Genomic DNA, 19,227 nt, shown 5'->3' on the forward strand with positions numbered 1-19,227 from the left:
TATTTAATATGTAAAAACGTGCCTACTAGTGCCTGTGCGCTTAAGAAAACTAGCTTAATTTGAAGCCCCGCCTCGAACGGCTGCAATCGGCAGAAATTTGCCATCCTTGTTATTTCATGCGGGGGTGTGGCCACTTTTGTGGGCAGGACCAGCTTCAACGCAATGATTTTTGAACCAGTGCAAAAGATCGTAGAAACTCGAATTGCGCTGTACGTAATTTCCGCCGAGCGTAAACAGAAATTCCTCAATCTTTTGCGTTGGTTTGGCCAGGTTGCGCTGATAAAACCAGTGCAATCCAGCGGAAACTCTACCCTATTAGCCACATTACATGCGCAAAAGCAAGTCACAGCTTTAGTGAGAGTCATTCACGGTCAGAAAGCTACGTTGTTTAAATTCAACAGTTTCAATCTAAATATAAAATTAGTCTTAAAAACATTAAAATAGGACCACTGAAACTCACTACCACGCTTAGAAGGCCTCTTGAATCAGACAGATGGAATAAGCCAAGAACCATCTGTTCCATTATGTAGTGTTCTCTTTTCACTTTGGTTTTAAATTGTGCTCTGTGTTCCTTAAAGACAGAATGCTGCCGTGACAACTTTTGTTTAAAGTGCTAGCTTCCTCAGTTAATAGCATTCCTGCCCCTCAGTCAAAGGGTTGTGGGTTGATCTGAGCATATAATGGACATGACACTTCTGTGCAGTACTGAGGGCAATGCTGAATTAAAGGAGGTGTCGTGTTCCACGAGACTTTAAACTAGGACCCCTGACTGCCTGGTCCCATGTCACTATTGGAAGAGCAGGGAGCTCTCACACTGCCCTAGCCAGCACTCATCCCTCACAGATTAACTGGTTGTTTATCTCAGTTGCTCTTTTCGGGAATGCATTGTGCACATTGGCTGTAGCACTTATCTGTAAGAATAATTTGTTCCCTACAAAGTGTTTGGGGATGTCCTGAGGACATGAAAGGCACTATATAAATTTAAGTTTTTTTTTGGTGATCGGCCATATCATTAAATAATGACTCCAAGGACTCAACAAATCTATTGCATGGAAACAAAAATACCTTCATTCAGTCATTAATAATAAGTGGTTCAGTGAGCATTAATAGCAAGCTGAGTGCACAATGTGTTTAGGGGTCCAACTGGCTTTCATTTTCCCAAATGTACTTGGCGCAGACAGAACTGAAGCCTCAGCAGACATTTGAGCTCTGTGACCATAACTGGGATGAATTTGTACAGCTCTCAGTCAAGTCATGTGAGATTTAGTCAACAGTGAGGAAGATAGTAGCAGATTTCAGAAGGACAAACAGACTGATGAAATGCGCAGACAAATGGCAGATGAAATTTAATGCAGAGAGGTGTGAAGTGATGCATTTTGGAAGGAAGAATGAGGGGAAGTGCAATATAAACTAAATGGTACAATTTTAAAGGGGGTGCAGGAACAGAGACACCTAGGGTTCACATACACAAATTTTTGATGGTGGCAGGACAACTTGATAAGGCTGTTAAACAAGCATTTGGGATGCTTGGCTTTATTAATTGAGGCATAGAGCACAAAAGCAAGGACATTATGCTAAACCTTTATAAATCACTGGTTAGGTCACAACTATAGCATTGTGTCCAATTCTGGGCACCACAAGTTAGGAAGGATATCAAGACCTTGGAGAGGGTGCAGAAGAGAATTATCAGAATACCACCAGACTTCAGTTATGTGGAGAAGCTGTGATTGTTCTCCTTAGAGCAGAGGAGGTTACAGGGAGATTTAACAGAAGTATTCAAAATTATGAGGGATTTTGAGAGTAAATAAGTAGAAACTTTCCACTGGCAGGTGGGTTGGTAACCAGAGGACACAGATTTAAGATAATTGGCAAAAGAACCAGAGGGGAGATAAGGAGACTTTTAAAAAAAACTTAACGAGTTGTTATGATCTGGAAGGATGGGGGAAGCAGATTCAAGAATAACTTTCAAAAGGGAATTGGATATATACTTGAAAATGAAAAATTTGCAGGGCTATGGAGAAAGAACAGAGGAGTGGGATTAATTGGATAGCTCTTTCAAAGAGCCGGCACAGGCACAATGGGCCAAATGGCCTCCTTCATAAGACCATAAGAGATAGGAGCAGGAGTAGGCCATTCGGCCCCTTGAGCCTGCTTCGCCATTTAATGAGATCATGGCTGATCTGATTTTTACCTCAACTCCACTTTCCCGCCCTTTCCTCATATCCTTCGACTCCCTTGCTGATCAAAGATTTGTCTAACTCGGCCTTGAATGTATTCAATGACTCAGCCTCCACAGCTTTTTGGGGTAAAGAATTCCAAAGATTCACGACCCTCTGGGAGAAGAAATTCCTCCTCATTTCCATCTTAAACGGGCGACCCCTTATTCTGAGACTATGCCCCCTGGTTTTAGATTCTCCCATGAGGGGTAACATCCTCTCAGCATCTACCCTATTGAGTCCCCTCAGAATCTTGTATGTTTCAATAAGGTCTCCTCTCATTCTTCTAAACTCCAATGAGTATAGACCCAACCTGTTCAATCTTTCCTCATAAGACAACCCTTCCATACCCAGAATCAACCAAGTGAACCTTCTTTGAACTGCCTCCAATGCAAGTATGTCCTTCCTTAAATAAAGGCACCAGAACTGTATGCAGTACTCCAGGTGTAGTCTCACCAGCACCCTGTACAGTTGTAGCATGACTTCCCTGCTTTTATACTCCATCCCCCTAGAAATAAAGGCCAATATTATGTATGCCTTCCGGATTACCTGCTGCACCTGTATGTTGACTTTTTGTGTTTCATGTACGAGGACACCCAGATCCCTCTGTACCGCAGCATTTTGTAGTATTTCTCCATTCAAATAATATTTTGCTTTATTATTTTTCCTCCCAAAGTGGATGACTTCACATTTTCCCACATTATATTCCATCTGCCAAACTTTTGCCCTTTCGCTTAACCTGTCAATATCCCTTTGCAGACACTTTGTGTCCTCATCGCAACTTGCTTTTCCACCTATCTTTGTATCAACAACAAATTTGGCCACAACACACTCTGTTCCTTCATCCAAGTCATTGATATATATTGTTAATAGTTGAGGTCCTAGCACTGATCCCTGCAGCACCCCACTAGTTACAGATTGCCATTTTGAAAATGACCCTTTTATCCCGACTCTTTGTTTTCTGTTAGTTAGCCAATCCTCTATCCATGCCAGTATATTACACCCAACACCATGAGCTCTTATCTTATGCAGTAATCTTTTATGTGGCACCTTATCGAATGCCTTTTGGAAATCCAAATATACTGCATCCATTGGTTCCCTTTATCCACCCTGCCTGTTACTTCCTCAAAGAACTCTAATAAATTTGTCAGACATGATTTCCCCTTCATAATACAATCAAGGAGAGTCAACATGGTTTTATGAGTCTCCAAATGTCCTGCTACTACTTCCTTAATAATGGATTCTAGCATTTTCCCAATGACAGATGTTAGGCTCACTGGTCTATAGTTACCTGCTTTCCGTCTCACTCCCTTCTTGAATAGGGGTGTTACGTTTGCGGTTTTCCAATCCGCTGGGACCTTTCCAGAACCTAGTGAATTCTGGAAGATTACAACCAATGCATCCACTATCTCTGTAGCCACTTCCTTTAAGACCCTCGGATGCAAGCCATCAGGTCCAGAGGACTTGTCAGCCTTTAGACCCATTAGTTTACCTAGTACTTTTTCTCTAGTGATAGTGATTGTTTTCGGTTCCTCCCTCCCCTTTGCCCCTTGATTTTCTACTATTATTGGTATGTTATTAGTGTCTTCTACTGTGAAGACAGATACAAAATATGTGTTCAATGCCTCTGCTATTTCCTTGTTTTCCATTATTATTTCCCCAGTCTCATCCTCTAAGCGACCAATGTTTACTTTAGCTACCCTCTAGCTTTTTATATACTTGTAGAAGCTTTTACTGTCAGTTTTTATATTTCTTGCTAGTTTACTCTCAATTTATTTTCTCCCTCTTTATTATTCTTTTATTCTTTGCTGGTTTTTTAAAGTTTTCCCAATCTTCAGGTTTATCGGTAATCTTTGCCATGTTGTATGCTTTTTCTTTTAACCTGATACCATCCTTGACTTCCTTAGTTAGCCATGGTTGGTTCACCCTTTTTGTGGAGTCTTTCCTCCTCACAGGGCTATATTTTTGTTGCGAGTCAGTGCTGTAAGATTCAATTATTTGCTGCAGTGAACTAATTCATTGGTGGGATGCAAAGGGACTAGTTGTGCTCCATAGAAGTGGACTGGTTTCCTTCCCTGAGTTACCCAAACTGCAACTGTAACCCATTTTGATCCTAGCTGAAAGGAAAAATTGCTTTTAATCCACCCAGAATTCTGAAGTTCTTCTATTTTATGTATGTGAACTCCAGGATACAAAATCCAGTATGAATGATACCAGTGCTTAATGGGTTAAATTATGAGGACAGGTTGCATAAACCTGTCTTGTATTCCCTTGGGTTTAGAAGATTGATGGGTGATCTCATCCAGGGATTTAAAATGATAAAGGTATTTGATAGGGTAGATACAAAGAAACTATTTCCTCTGGTGGAGGAATTCAGAATAAGAGGCCATTTAGGAGTGAAATAAGGAGGCAGTTTTTCACACAAAGGGTAGTGGAAATCTGGAACTCGCTCTCCCAAAAGGCTGTGGATGCTGCAGGTCAATTGAAATATTCAAGTCTGAGGGTGATATATTTTTGTTAGGTATGGCTATTATGGGATAAAGGAGTGAAGGCAGGTAAATGGAGTTGGGAAAAAATCAGCTATGCTCTGATTGAAAGAGAAAATGCTGGAAATACGCAGCAAGTCAGGCAGAACTGGAAGAAGTTAAAGATTTAACAGCTTTTAAGCAAGTACAGAGCCAGGGAAAGGGGGCGGGGGAGGAAGGGGAGGTGAGGAAAGAACAAAAGGGAAGGTCTGTGATAGGGTGGAGGGCAGGAATGATTAAATGACGAAAGGGATGATGGTGCAAGGCAAGGAGGGTGGTAATGGGACAAGTAAAGAAACAAAAGATGGGTCTAGAGAAGTTGTAAATGGCAACAGCAGAATCTGATTGAATGGCTCGAAGGGCTGAATGGCCTACTCTCGTTCCTATTATACAATACACTTCCGTAGAAAAACATTTAGTACACTTTACAGATTAGTAGTTAAGGCTTTAATATCATTGCAATGTTTGGGAGGGGGAGTGAAGGGAGGGGTAGGTACATTGCAACTGGTCTGCACTGGGTTTAGCCAGGTAAAATCACCTGATCTCAGACAGCTGTGACACGCATCACTGAATTTAATTGTACATTCATGCACCATTTATCATACATTAATTAAATTACCATGATTCTAATTATAGTAGTACAAGGCAGACTTGTAGGTGAAAAATAAATTAAAACAATTTATAGAGTAGATGTAGAGAAAATGTTTCCACTTGTGGGGTAGTCCCAAACCAGAGGTTATAAATATAAAACAGTTGCTAATAAATCCAATATGGAATTCAGGAGAAACTTCTTTACCCAATGAGTGGTAAGAATTTGTAACGGGCGACCACAAGGAGTAGTTGAGGCAAATAGCATAGATGCATTTAATGGGAAACTAGATAAGCACGTGAGGGAAAAAGGAATAGAAGGATATGTTGATAGGGTTAGATGAAGTTAGGAGAAGGCTCGTGTTGAGCAAAAACGCCAAAGACCAGTTGGGCCAAATGGCCTGATTCTGTGCTGTAGTTTCAATGTAACTCGATGTAACAATCAAAATGGATTGAACTGGCACTACTATACACACCCAATCTAGGTGTGAGCTAAGGTTTGAAATAAACAAATACTTGTGAAATTAAAAATGATTCTGTAATTCAAAGGGCTAGATCTCCACAAATTATCGTTTCTATCTGTATTCAGCTCCCTGCCACAATAAGGTCATCCAAGATCAGGTTTAGTGTCAGGCTGCTGATCATTGTTCAGGCCTAGGGCCAGAGGGCAGGCTCTAAGGTCAAATTTGGCCAGAAGCAAAATATTTGCAACAGTTTATAAGGGCTGAAGAAGAAAGAAAAGCACACCAGAAAGCCAATTTCCCCTCCTTACCCATGTGTACACTGAAACACCCCTACCATCCCACAGCAGAGAATGGCAAAGTCAGCAGACCAAGGATCCTTCACATTGAATGTACAACTCAGAAACAGGCAATTTGGCCCAACAGGTCCATGCCAGTGTTTATGGTCCACATGAGCCTCCTCCCACCCTTCATCTAACCCTGTCAACATATCCTTCTATTCCTTTCTCCCTTATATGTTTATCTAGCTTTCCCTTAAATGCATCTGCGCTAGTCGCCTCAACTACTCCTTGTGCTGGCAAGTTCCGTATTCTAACCACTCTCTAGGTAAAGAAGTTTCTTCTGAATTCCCTATTGAATTTATTAATGACTATCTTATATTTACAGCCCCTAGTTCTGATCTCCCCCAAAGTGGAATCATCATTTCTACGTCTAACCTTTCATAATCTTAAAGTCCTCTATCAGATCACCCCTCAGTCATCTCTTTTCTACAGAAAAGAGCCCCAGCCTGTTCACTCTTTCCTGATAGGTATAGCCTCCCAGTTCTGGTATCATCCTAGTAAATTTTTTTTGCATCTTCTCCAGTGCCTCTAAATCCTTTTTATAATATGGAGACCAGAACTGTTCACAGTACTCCAAGAGTGGTCTAACCAAGGTTCTATACAGGTTTAACATAACTTCCCTGCTTTTCAATTCTATCCTTCTGGAATTGAACCCCAGTGCTTTGTTTGCTTTTTAAAAAAAAAATGACCTTATTAACCTGAGTCACCACTTAGTGATTTGTGTATCTGTACCCCCAGATCCCTCTGCTTCTCTACCCCATTTAGACTCTTTTTTTCCAAGTATCACATGGCCTCCTTATTCTTCCTACCAAAATGTACCACCTCACACTTACCTATATTGAGATTTATTTGCCAATTACAATGCCTATTCTGCAAGTTTATTAAGGTCTTTCTGTATTTTTACACAGTCCTCCTCAGCATTGAGTATACCCCCCAATTTGATGTCATCTGCAAATTTTGAAATTGTACTTCCGATTCCCAAGTCCAAATTGTTTATGATCCCAGCACCGATCCTTGTGGAACACCACTTCCCACCTTTTTCCAGTCTAACTCCTTTAACCCATACTCTGTTTTCTACTATGTAGCCAGCTTGCTATCCATTCTGCTCACTAGTAGAACCACAGAAGTTTACTGTGCAGAAGGTCATTTGGCGCATTGTGCGTCTGCTCTTTGCTTGACTTACGTGCTCCTTTGAAACAGAAATGTTAAAGAATTAAATTTAACAAAAGATGTTAACCCTGTTTCAACAGTGGGTGTTGACTTCTGAGAATTGGCTCGGGGAAGTTACTGAACGCAACATATGTGGGAGGAATTGAATTACTTTTAGTATCCAGGGTTAATTAGGGTCGACAAATGTTAATTTGGTTCACTTCAATGTCAGGCTCTGTAACTCATCCAAGGAAGTTTTCTAATGAAAAACAAAACTGCTAAAAATATTAAGGAACTCCATAATTCCATTTTCACATGAGCATATGTTCATGCAAAAATGACTGGTATTAGGGGAGGACGGGTTGGAGAAAAAGGGGCTATTCATCTATTTTAAAAAAGGAACATTCAAGATAAAGCCTTATATCCGAGTGTTCATTCATAAAATACACTTAGTTTTTTTTTGAAGAAACAAAAAGTAGTTGGTCTCTATGAATGGGATCAGGTAATTTCAAAGTCTGGGTATAGAAGCAAAATTTCAGCTACCAGCACCAACTCCTTTATGAGGTAGTACATAAAAGAGAGATGGAAACTTATTTTAAATTGGAGAAAAGATTGAGGGGATAGTTTCACGTCAACAAGAGCTCAAGAGAGGCACTGAATATGTGGATACAAGCAGCATATATTATCTTGGAATGTGTACAGGAATAGAAGCCATGTATAAAATGAACAATGCCAGGTGAGATTTGAAAAATTATAATTTTTCTACCCCAGTAGATGTATGGAACTGACTTCCATCAAAAGCAGAAATTATGACTTAGCCAGCTCTTTTTTTTGCCAGAGTTAACATCCAATTAGGAACTGATTAATGGTAATAATGATAAGCATAGAGATAAATACTCCAGGGAACAATTTGATATTGGGACTATGGAAATGTCATCTGTGGAAAGTGACTGGTCAGGTCTGAATGATGGATGTTTCGCACAACTGTCCCTTGGGTGTGGGGGAGAAAATTTTGCAGATCTTTCCCTCACGTGGGCAGAATCGATTGATCTGTGGAAGAAGTGGGCTTGATGGTTCGAATGGCCTTTTCCTCTTTCATGTTTTCTTCTGTCAATAAACCAATGTACAGAAATCTCCATGCAGAAGCAGTCTTCAGCACATTGCTGCATGAAGGCTCCTCTTCTCTCACCATTCAATTTCGGTCTCTCTCAATTTAGTAAATGAAACGCAGCTCTGTGGATAAGTGCATTTGTGAATAAAAATGATTGCGGGAATTCCAATTCTGGTGCAACAGTTCATAATTATTCATTTAAAGAAAGAAGCCTGAGTGCAGATGTACCAATCCACACCACTCCATACCTGTTCATATCCATCTCAGCATTTGTCGTTACTTAAATCCGTAGCAATGTGCAGTAACTTTCATGCTCAGATTACATTTAGCAGGTGCATGCCATTTCCATTTATAGTTATAGTTCACTATTTTACTCAAGATCATATTTGTGAATTGAGTAGAAATTCAAGGCAAGTGACTGGTACTGAATAAACTCCAAATACACCACTCTAAACCAAGTCGAAAACAGTCCCCAAACATATTGAAAAAATGCATCATTGAGTAGATAGTTTTTTATCCTTCCAGAGGTAATCATGGACGTGAAAATGCAGTTAACTGGTTGTAATCCAAAAAGAACCTTTTGCAATTCAATTATTTTTGAAAGAGCTGGGAAGAAGAATTCAGCAAATTTTACTAATACCATTGTCAGCAAAGCTCTAAATATCACAGGGAATTTAAAAATGCCCCTATTCACAGAAAGGATACATGAAAATCTTAAGTATTCAAATAAAACAATAAAAATTGTACATTTATGCACTTCACCCCATAAGCTCAGTTGTCTTATGTAATTAGTTAAGAGAAATGTGTTTTTACTCGCCTGTGTGAGAATCAAAGCCTAGGTATGGAAATCACAATTTGAAAGGGAAACTGTAACAAATTAAGAGGACTGGTGTCTGAACATACAGTAACTACAAACTGACCAGTACCACACAGATTTTTTTTTAAATGTCACATTTAATGAATTTCCACCACTGTACTTCAAATCTACATTGTACAAAGTGACCGGCAAATGTGTCACATAGGACGATGAACCTCAGGTGAAATCTTGAAACCGGTTTCTCAGCAGGCCCTCAGACATTTTTGCCCCCGTTTACTGAAAACAGAATTCTTCAAATACAAGCCTTTAAAACTTCATTTATTGTTAAAGCTCTGGAGGCTTAAAAACCTTGTTTTTTTTTTAAATTCATAAAACCTTTTCATTGTTCCTAATTGTAAATAGATGCAATTTCCAGCATGAAGAGTCTTTGCCACAGCAAGCCATTACTTCATTTAAGTTAAAATTTAAAAAGAAATAAAATATTAGGGATTTATTTGAAATCTGTGCACACCTTTGCTCTGGGTCACTCGCAGCAAGAGTCCAATGCTAAATACAGATATGAACTACAGTTATTTAACAGTCAAGTATTGATGACCGAGCCTGGGGTCATATTCTCAGCTTTGAACACAATTGCGCATTTAAGACAATCCATAAAGGTTCCTTCGTACGTGTGAAAAACTTTTTTTTTTAAATATAAAAGCTGGAAGGGACATTCAAGTTTTAAATCCCCACGCTGAATTGTTTTTAAAAAAAACGTGGAGGTAAACAAACCAAGTTGTATACTCCTGGAGGTAGAGCCTTCAATTTCTGTTCATATATACATATACACAGAATAGTTCAGTGTTCCAGTAGATAAGGATGTCAGAAAGGATATTAAAACTCTGCACTACTGTGACGTTTCAGATCAACACTTCCACAGTTCTGCCTAAAGACACAAGACACAATTAACATAATCGCCTATGTGCTGCTTTTTTTACCCCCTGTTAACTGTCCAGTGCAGAAAATAACTTTCACGGAATATTTCACAGACCTAAAATGTGCAAGCTAATTCCTCTATACAGTAATGTCAAGACTTTTAAAATCTACCCAACACTGGACTTATATACACAAGTGATGTGGGATGATGCATGCTTGAGGTTTGACTGCAGAAATAAAACAAAATGTTTCTAAAAATTGGTTAAATATAATTAAGGGACTGGGGAAACATAAGTTACTTCTGCTAGTGATAAACCCACACTCACTCCATCTCTTTCTAATCACAATGTTTTACAAACAACAGCAAACCACTGTCACAGCTCCGAAGAAAAGCTATAGAATTGATATGTCAGATGACGTGCCCATTTCATTAAATAGCCTTGTCAACTGACGCGACTTCATGATTGGTCGGCATAAACTTCTTCGTGTTCTCAGTCAGCCTCGGTAAAAAGTGTCTTCAGGAATGGCTCAGCGTTGATTCTTTAGAGATTCTGTACATGCCTGCCCCATGTCCCACTTCAACGTCAAGACACCCAGTTCATTTTAGTGCAGCTTTTGTTTTTTCCAAAGCCAAAAAGCGAAGGCTGCACATGGTTCCATAAATACATACAAACTGTGCAGCTCTTGCTAAAGCTGCTTTATCTCAAAGCACAACCACCAATTCTTTTCCTAAAAAATACAAGTCCAGCATATTCCTAAAAGTATATTCTTTACAATTATCAGTGGTTTATTTTAACTTTTTAAAAAATTTTATAAGTAAAATTACACACTTGTCCCGACATAAATGATACTGCAAATTTTAGACTCCAGTGAGAACCTAAAATGTTTGTCATCAGTAGTTTCTTCCATTACTCCCATACCAGTGGAGATGGGGGCATCTCAGAGGGCTGAGCTACTGTGGAGCTGTTAAAAGGCAAAAAAAAGTAATCAGAGCAATATAAACTATTTCAGTCTTTACAGTGACTTTGAAAATTCAGTGGTATATAAATTTAAAATTTATCCAAATTCTGTTCATATTGCTCACTTCCAACTGGACAATCAAATAGAGGATCATTGTTAAATGTCTCACACTGTACCGTAATCAATTTCACTTCAAGAAAATTAACCAAAGATAGATTTATTATATTTTGTTAAGTGGTTCATGGGCAAGTCAATAACAGAAGCCATTCCAAAACATTATATCTCACTTGAATAATAAAAATCAAGCTGATTAAGAGTCAGTCGTCAACTGGTCCAACTATAGATGGATTGCAGATATCTTAATATATTGAATAGAATCATAAATACTATTGAGGATGGTATGAGTGCAGTATTTTGCTAAAAACATAAGATGCAAACACATGTCTACAATCTTACTAAACCTTCAGGTTGAAAGAATGACAGGCTTGACTTTTGGCCCCACCTTTCAATCATGCAGTTTTAAAAGATAGCACACATGCACCCATTATAAGTAATTTATTCTCTTTATGTGCTAACTCTTTCTATGCTTTAGGAGATTACAATATCTTCTGTACTCTGCAATGCATCATAAATATTGCAAATCTATTGCAAAGTTGGCCGTCAACCTTTTGAGTACTTAATGTTGAATGCAGATTTCAAAATAAATAATTTCCTGCCATATGTAGGGGCTGCAAATTTGGTTTGTATGTCTCTAATGCTGAACAGTAAACAGCAGAATTAGATAAACATACATAGCAGTGGAGCATTTCTCAATTCACATTCAGTTAAATTGTGATAATAATTTCAGATACATATATATACTTCAATGCTAAAATGCTACCATGATCCTCGAGGATTTACTAAATGCTTCTTGAATAATCCAAACCATATTCCAGCAGTGACTATTTTTACAATGTTTGATCAAATAAAGTGGGGGTGGGGGTGGTGGGGAAGAGGATCAGAGTTTATTCAGCCAGTAATTAAACCAGAGGCTAACAAGTTCAATCCCCAGTTTGTGCTGAACTCGGCTGGGGCTGGGGCTATGTGGTAAGGACACAATTGGTCTCAGTTGTGGGGGTTGGGCAGGGTTCCTGCTCTTGATCACTATTCACAGACCCCTAATGGATGTATGAATTTGTGAAGATAGGGAGAGGAAAGGCCAGAGCTTGAATGTGACACCCTCCACAGTCAAACAGCTTGCCAACACTCATGCTCAAGGCCTAGATATAAATAATAGTCAATAGGGCAGGTACCAGAGTGCGCCCCAGAACACATGAAACCATATCCCAGCAAGAAGATAGAGAGAATTAAAATAGTAACTCTTTCCTTCTGAGAGTGGAATTTCTACAAAGAAACAGATCTGATTACATATCTCAAACATTTATTACCTAAACTTATTGATGTATACTTCAGTACATTTTTTATCCTGCTCCCCCCACAAAAAAGGTAGAGGTGGCAAAAAATGACTGCTCTGATATTCATACTTACATTACATAATTTGAAAATTATCTTCTAAACACAATTACTTTGATATTTCAAAAACAGAAATTAAATGATCAGTTTTCCAGCAGAAATCCAAGTCACTTTAGTTATTAGATTTGGAATACAGTACGAATTCAGATCTTGTTTGGCAAGTTTGTCTAAAGCCTGTATATATTTAGCAAGTTTTGCAAACATCCTTTCTGAAAGTTTCTTTTCTTTTAAATATTAAAGCTTCCATGAATTTTTTCATTTCACATGGATGTACAAATTCCATTGTTTAGGACAAAGATAAATACATTATTCAGAAAGTTAAAAAAAAGGGAACATTAACTTCCAGATTAATTTGCATTTTAAGCATACCAGCTCTATTCCTCTCAGGACCAAATAGGAATTAATATCTGCTCTTAACTCATCTGCTTTTTACGGTGACTATTCCATACCAAAACTGTTATAATAACCCGTTAACTATACTGTAGAATAAAAAATGCTTGACAAATTATCAGCGTACCTGATAAAGCTTTTAAACGCAGCAGACTGTGGGTTGATGCATAGTGGAACCCTATTTCCTTTCTGCTGTTCCAGAATGAATTGATGAATGAGCTCTGTAGCACAGAAACCGAATTATATTCAATCATAACAATACAGCTTCCTGCCGTTTAAGTCTTCATCAAGTTCTGCATAATTTTGATCTGGTGTTATTTTACACTTTCCCACATTAAGAGTTTTTTTTGGGGCAGGTGGAAATCTGTTGAAAATGTGAATGATTGACTCCACATACCTGTGTGCGCATGTAGAATTCTGCATCGTTAATACTCCTAAATAGTGACAGTGCACTGGAACTTCAACATGAGAGGATTAGGGTTTATGTCTGCAATATCCCCACAAATAAACCTGCTTTTATCAAGTGTCTTAATGTAGCGAATGTCCCAAGTTGCTTTACAGAGAGGGGGAGAGAAAAAAAAATAAAAGGAACACGTGCCAAGTTATGGGGGAAGAGGGGTGATTGAGAGCTTGGTTACAAGGATGAATTTTTTAAAGGCTTTTTGAAGGTGTGGGGAGAAGTAGACAGGTGAAGGGATTTCAAGGGGGGGTGTTCAGGGAGTGGGGCAGAGGCAGTCAATGGCTCTGCCACCAATGGTGGGATGAAGGGAGGGGGCATGCATAAAAAGCCAGAGTCAGAAGACTGAAGGGTTCATGAGGAGTTTTAGGCTGGAGGAGGACACAAATTAGGGTGCAGCAAGGCCACAAAGTGATTTGAAGATGAGGACGATGATTTTAAATTTAATGTGCAGGGGACAGGGAGCCAGGTCAGCCAGGATAGAGGTGATGGGCAAGTAAATTCTTAAATCCAGGACAGGATACAGGCAGTGGAAATTTGGAAAAGTTGGAGTGTATGGAGGATGGAGAATGGGAGGCCAGCAAGGAGGATATTGGAGAGAGTTTTTAAAGAGGTGGTAACAAAAGCATGGAAAAATGTTTCAGCGGTGGAGGAGCTGAGGTAGGTCAAAAGTGGGAAATGTTACAGAGGTGGAAGTAAGTAGATGGGCGATTTGAAAGTCAGCCTGGGTTCAGCCTTAGTAAATGGCGAGGAAGGAGAATGGAGTTAGTGACAAGGGAGCAGAATTATGGTTGGTGATCAAAAGCAACGGCTTTGGTCTTCCCAATGTTCAACTGGGGGAGAGTTTCAATCTCAGTTGTGTAAGAGTTGAAAGGTGGCCAGGCATTTCTTTCACAGGTCGGGGAGTGTGTAAGGAAAATTGAAGATAGGCTCACGTCAGGCTGCTTTTGTGCACTTCTCAAGTGACAAATTTAGAATAATACTGGAAGTGTCGGGAGCAGGGGGCAGGGTGCTTGTACCCCTTCTCAGCCAGAGATTGTGCATGGCTCAGTGACATCAAAAGAAAAAAATATCTTGCCAAGAGGAAAAAGATACCCTAATAATTCACATTAGGAAAGTAAGTAATTTGCTTTCTGCAATTAAGGTTTACAATCCAGATAGAGTGTTTGGTATTTTGTGAAAGGGACTTTATCTGTAACAAAAGGTGTTTGTATACCAACAAGCCCTTAGCCACCTTGAGGAAGAAGATTAATCCACTTAAATGTTTTGCAATCATTACATCAGTGGCATGATTTAGAACCAACTGGAATGTACTCCGACCAATGCATCTTCAATCAAATTTTAGTGAAAAACTGACCATCTATTACTCAATCAAGATGGTTTCCTATTTCATGAATTAAAGTAATAGGATAAAAATACCCAGGAATGAAAAGAATGGATGAGGTAGAAGTTCCATACACAAAACAAGTGCAATTGAGCATTCTTCCCACTCCTCCTCCACCCCCTCCCCAATCTCTAAGTTTCTGTCATTAACCCCTTCTCTGCTGAAGGTGACAACTCATGCCTATATTACAGTACAGTTACACAGGTAGTGATAGCAACCACCCCGACCCCCACCACACAGTGCTTTGTTGAAGCAGTCATTCTTCAGGTAAGTCTGGACAGTCAGAGTTGGCAGGCTATTCAGCTTGTAGAGACCAACACTGAGCCTGATACGGTTATCACCCAGTACTCAAAAGCTTGCATTTCCAGCAGGAGTTACTGGGATTGGCATAGAAACACTGTCCGATTGTCGTGCCCCACTGCTACCACCACCCAAACTTAGCAGGGTCCTGAACCTGGGACTTTCCTGGTTTGTATGACACAGTACTATGTAAGAATGATGTATATACCCTGCTGTCAGTCCTAAAGTAAGGTCATCAAATGCAATATATAAAGCGTCACTTCACCTACAATATGTTTTTGGTTAAAAATACTAACTAGTATAATGTTTCTTAGGCTTCAGAACAAAAAGCTGTAAATGTAAGCAACAGTATTCAAAATTGCACTGACCTTTGACCTGTCGAACAGATGTCAGGTTTTTTTCAAAGCTGTCATCAAATTTGGGATTGGTGATGGGCTCAAAATCATTGGTGTAAACTCGGCCCGTAGAGGTGGTATAACAGCATTTGCACATACAAGTGTGGTACCGGAGCCGTCCTTCATCCAAGTATGGATGAGCCAGGGCATCCTTTGCAGAGATTCTTTTTGACTACGTTATAAGGGAACAAAAGCTTTAAATACAAATACCAACTTGATAATTTTATAATGATTTGGCCTGAGAAATTACATACTTTCTATAATATAAGCAAAAAATTACAAATTCATTTCAGTTTAAATCTTTACTATTATAAAACTGTTCAATCTAATCCATTATTTTCTATGAAAAAGCGTTAAAATGGGTTTATGGGGGTCAAACATGTATTAACGGGCTCATTAGTAAAATAAAATTGCTGAAATGAAATTTCCATAACTATCAAATGAAAAATGATCAGAAGACAACTGCGGGAATTCCCAACATAATTGTATCTCATTCCAATGCAAGATTACAGGAGGCTCAGGAATAATAATCACAAGGTTCAGTAACTAAACACCATTATACAAAAATTCAGTAAACAGTTATTGTGGAAATGTTTCTGATTGAGATTATAAAATCAGTGCTGCAGGGTAATAGAGAATAAAGTTACTACAGACTGGTTATGTTTTCACATAATGAGAGGGGCTTTATAGTACAACTTAAAAAATGGTCTGCATACTTACAGGATCAAAAACTAACATCCTGCAGAGGAGGTGGACAGCTTCATGAGTAGCCTGGCTGGATAGTGTGTAAAGGACAGGAAGTGATGGCTGCAGGGAGAGGAAAAAAAAACCTTGAAGACGTCTATGATTACCAGTAGTAAGTGAAACTGTTAACTTTTAACCTTTTGGTAAATATTGCAGAGATAATAATGGGGTAAAAACAAGTTACTGGGACAATAACTTTACCGAAATATTCTCAATTTAGTCTCTTGTTCTGCTCTAATAATTTGATTGATCAAAAAAATGGTTGTATTTAAAGCCACGTGCCAACTTGTGGCCACTGGGACACTTCCATGATCCCCAGGAGAGTTTAAGCAGTTTTTAAAACAGTGAATTTCGATTAAGTCATCCAATCCACTTTCAAGTAAATGAAACTAAAGCTGCATTTACTCTATAACTATGATGCTAAGTGGTTTGGCTTATCAGTTTATAGTTTAAATGCAGCCTGAATCTGGTGTCATAGCTTGACCCGAGACCAGATTGAAGTAGAGGGGGAACTCTTGGAGGAGGGAGTCTCACTCTGCTTTGGAGTCAGTTCTTGCCTTCACACCTGATTTACATTCCAAGTTAAACCTCTTTGCAGCAATGCAAAACTTGTCGAGTGTGAAAGCAACACAAGTTTACTGACACTTATTTTGCAGATTTGATGATTGTTGCCATTTATAAAACTTCATTTAGCAATTGTAAACAATTTTACAACACCAAGTTATAGTCCAGCAATTTTATTTTAAATTCACAAGCTTTCGGAGGCTTCCCCCTTCCTCAGGTGAACGATGTGTTCACATCGTTCACCTGAGGAAGGGGGAAGCCTCCGAAAGCTTGTGAATTTAAAATAAAATTGCTGGACTATAACTTGGTGTTGTAAAATTGTTTACAATTGTCAACCCCAGTCCATCACCGGCATCTCCACTTCATTTAGCAAGCTCGCAAAACCCAAACTTATGTGAAACCTTGTTGCAAACCAATGTGATACCATCACAATGCATTGTTTAAAGGCAAGAAAATTTAGATAGTCACTTTAAAGTCGTTACTGACCTCGTGATATTTACAAATATCATGCTTCTGTGATATTTCGTTGAATGGACTAATGGCAATAATGGTACAAATTTAAATATTAGCATACACATTTTTGTAGACGAAAGTGATTATACAAATAAGAAATCGTGTAGCTTGAAAAGCATCAATGCTGATTGCTGTACCAGTCATTATTAGGTCCTCAATTCCTCATGAAGTGAGCTCGACATCAGGTTCTCTGTGATAAGTGCACAGACGAGATGCTTAGCCATGGAAGAGGAGGAGGTATAGTCAAAGGGTAAGCCAGCCTTCTCATAACTCCATGCTGGTTCAGGACTGATATAGGCAACTCCTATGATCAGGTCCTTTGCCCACCGTCTGTCAGGGAATAATTAATGAGGCACAAAGGCATAACAGAGCAAGTGAGAAGTTAATCTCGCTGGGCGTTATCTACTTTATTCCTTTGATTAGGGTACTCTGTGCTCATATCTTTAGGCTACGATTCACTGTGAAAAAGTTCTGGCAAAAATCATGGGTTAAGAAGGTAAATCATCTCCATTCTTACGTAAAGCCCATGCACCTGTATCATTAGTTTCAACATGGGCAGTACACTGTAGACAGGAGCAGAGCACCCTGCAAACCATAGATCCATGAGTATGTGCCTCCTTAGAAATTTATCCACTTTATGCTAAGAGCTATAGGCACAGCAGGCTTTAAAAACAGACTATTGTCATTTCACTAAATTGCTCTCAAAATCAGTTAAGCATTTAAAACAGATTATTACCACACAAACAGCTCTTAAACCAGATATGGAAATTGGATACAACGAACAACCACATGCATACATTCCAGCAGGGGTCTCCAAATAACCTTCAGGAACTAGAACTGGAACCCTGGCTGATTTTTTCCCTTACTTGCATTGTAGGCACCAAGGAAAGCAGTTATGCCCAGGCTGCTGCCCAGGCTGATTAGCTAGCTTAGTAGAGAACAGGGACAGAATTTTGGGCCTTTCCTGGTTTGCAGCTCAGTACCACATCACACAGTACATTTACCAATTGAACCATCAAGAAAGCAGCTTCATTTATAATTGTACAGGCATTTATATTTTATTTATTGCCATAATCTAGTTGCACACAGTCTTGCCTCTAATTAGCCTAAGTACACAGACTGGTTGATTTTAAATTTCTGAAGTTAATGGGACATTAAATTATAAGGTTGGGATACTTCAGCTTTTTATAGATTGCATCTAGCAAAATTCTGTTGTACTTCACCCAAAGATAATAGTTACCACCCACAAGACAGGTATGTTAAAATAAGTGTGTGTGAACATTTAATGGTCTACAATAATTTATCTGAGAAATTTCTGCCTGGTAAGTAGAATACTTAGTGATGCAATAATAATGGTCAGATGTTTTTATTTGAATGCCATAATTCACTGTTGCCTTTGATGGGATACCTCGGGGTCAGCAGCAGACTACCTGCACTATTTTCATGTGTCTGAAGCATTCAAATGGAAAAACAGGGAACTTCCAAGAGCACAAACTGATACTCAATTGAATTTCACTTTGTTGTAGCCTGTTTGCATCTGCAAAACATATCTGCACTTCCAGTCCTTCTAGTATTGTTTAATTCTCTTTTGATCCTTTACCTCACTCACAAAATTGAAATCCTAACTATATTTTAAAAATTTAATTATGTTCAAACCACATAAAGGTTTAATTGGAAACATAGGTGATTTCACTTAACAACAAATTGGTTGACAATTAAGTTTTGAATTAATATTGAAGGTTGAAATCCTGAAATTAATTGTTTTTGTGAAAAAGTCTGCAATTTCTTCCTTTTCCTCCCAAAATGATGGTTTACTTTGATCCCCTAAATGCTGGTAACTTCTGGTACCTCAGCTATGTGGTTAATCTTCATGTGTTAGCCTACA

General features: G+C 38.8%; 1 protein-coding gene across 1 annotated transcript in view; it reads right to left on the reverse strand.

The window, feature by feature from the left end:
• Nucleotides 1–9,325: 9,325 nt before the first annotated feature.
• nlk2 (nemo-like kinase, type 2) overlaps nucleotides 9,326–19,227 on the reverse strand; it is a 159,019-nt gene continuing 149,117 nt past the window's right edge. The window contains exons 8-11 of the mRNA XM_068008361.1: nucleotides 16,242–16,328; nucleotides 15,495–15,693; nucleotides 13,113–13,206; nucleotides 9,326–11,086 (exon numbers count right to left, since the gene is read on the reverse strand). Of these exons, the coding sequence (XP_067864462.1) occupies nucleotides 11,032–11,086; nucleotides 13,113–13,206; nucleotides 15,495–15,693; nucleotides 16,242–16,328 (435 nt within the window). The 3' untranslated portion in view covers nucleotides 9,326–11,031. The remainder of the gene's footprint in view (nucleotides 11,087–13,112; nucleotides 13,207–15,494; nucleotides 15,694–16,241; nucleotides 16,329–19,227) is intronic.

The sequence above is a fragment of the Heptranchias perlo genome, chromosome 28 (genome assembly GCF_035084215.1).
Source record: "Heptranchias perlo isolate sHepPer1 chromosome 28, sHepPer1.hap1, whole genome shotgun sequence".
NCBI classification, from domain to species: Eukaryota; Metazoa; Chordata; class Chondrichthyes; order Hexanchiformes; family Hexanchidae; genus Heptranchias; species Heptranchias perlo.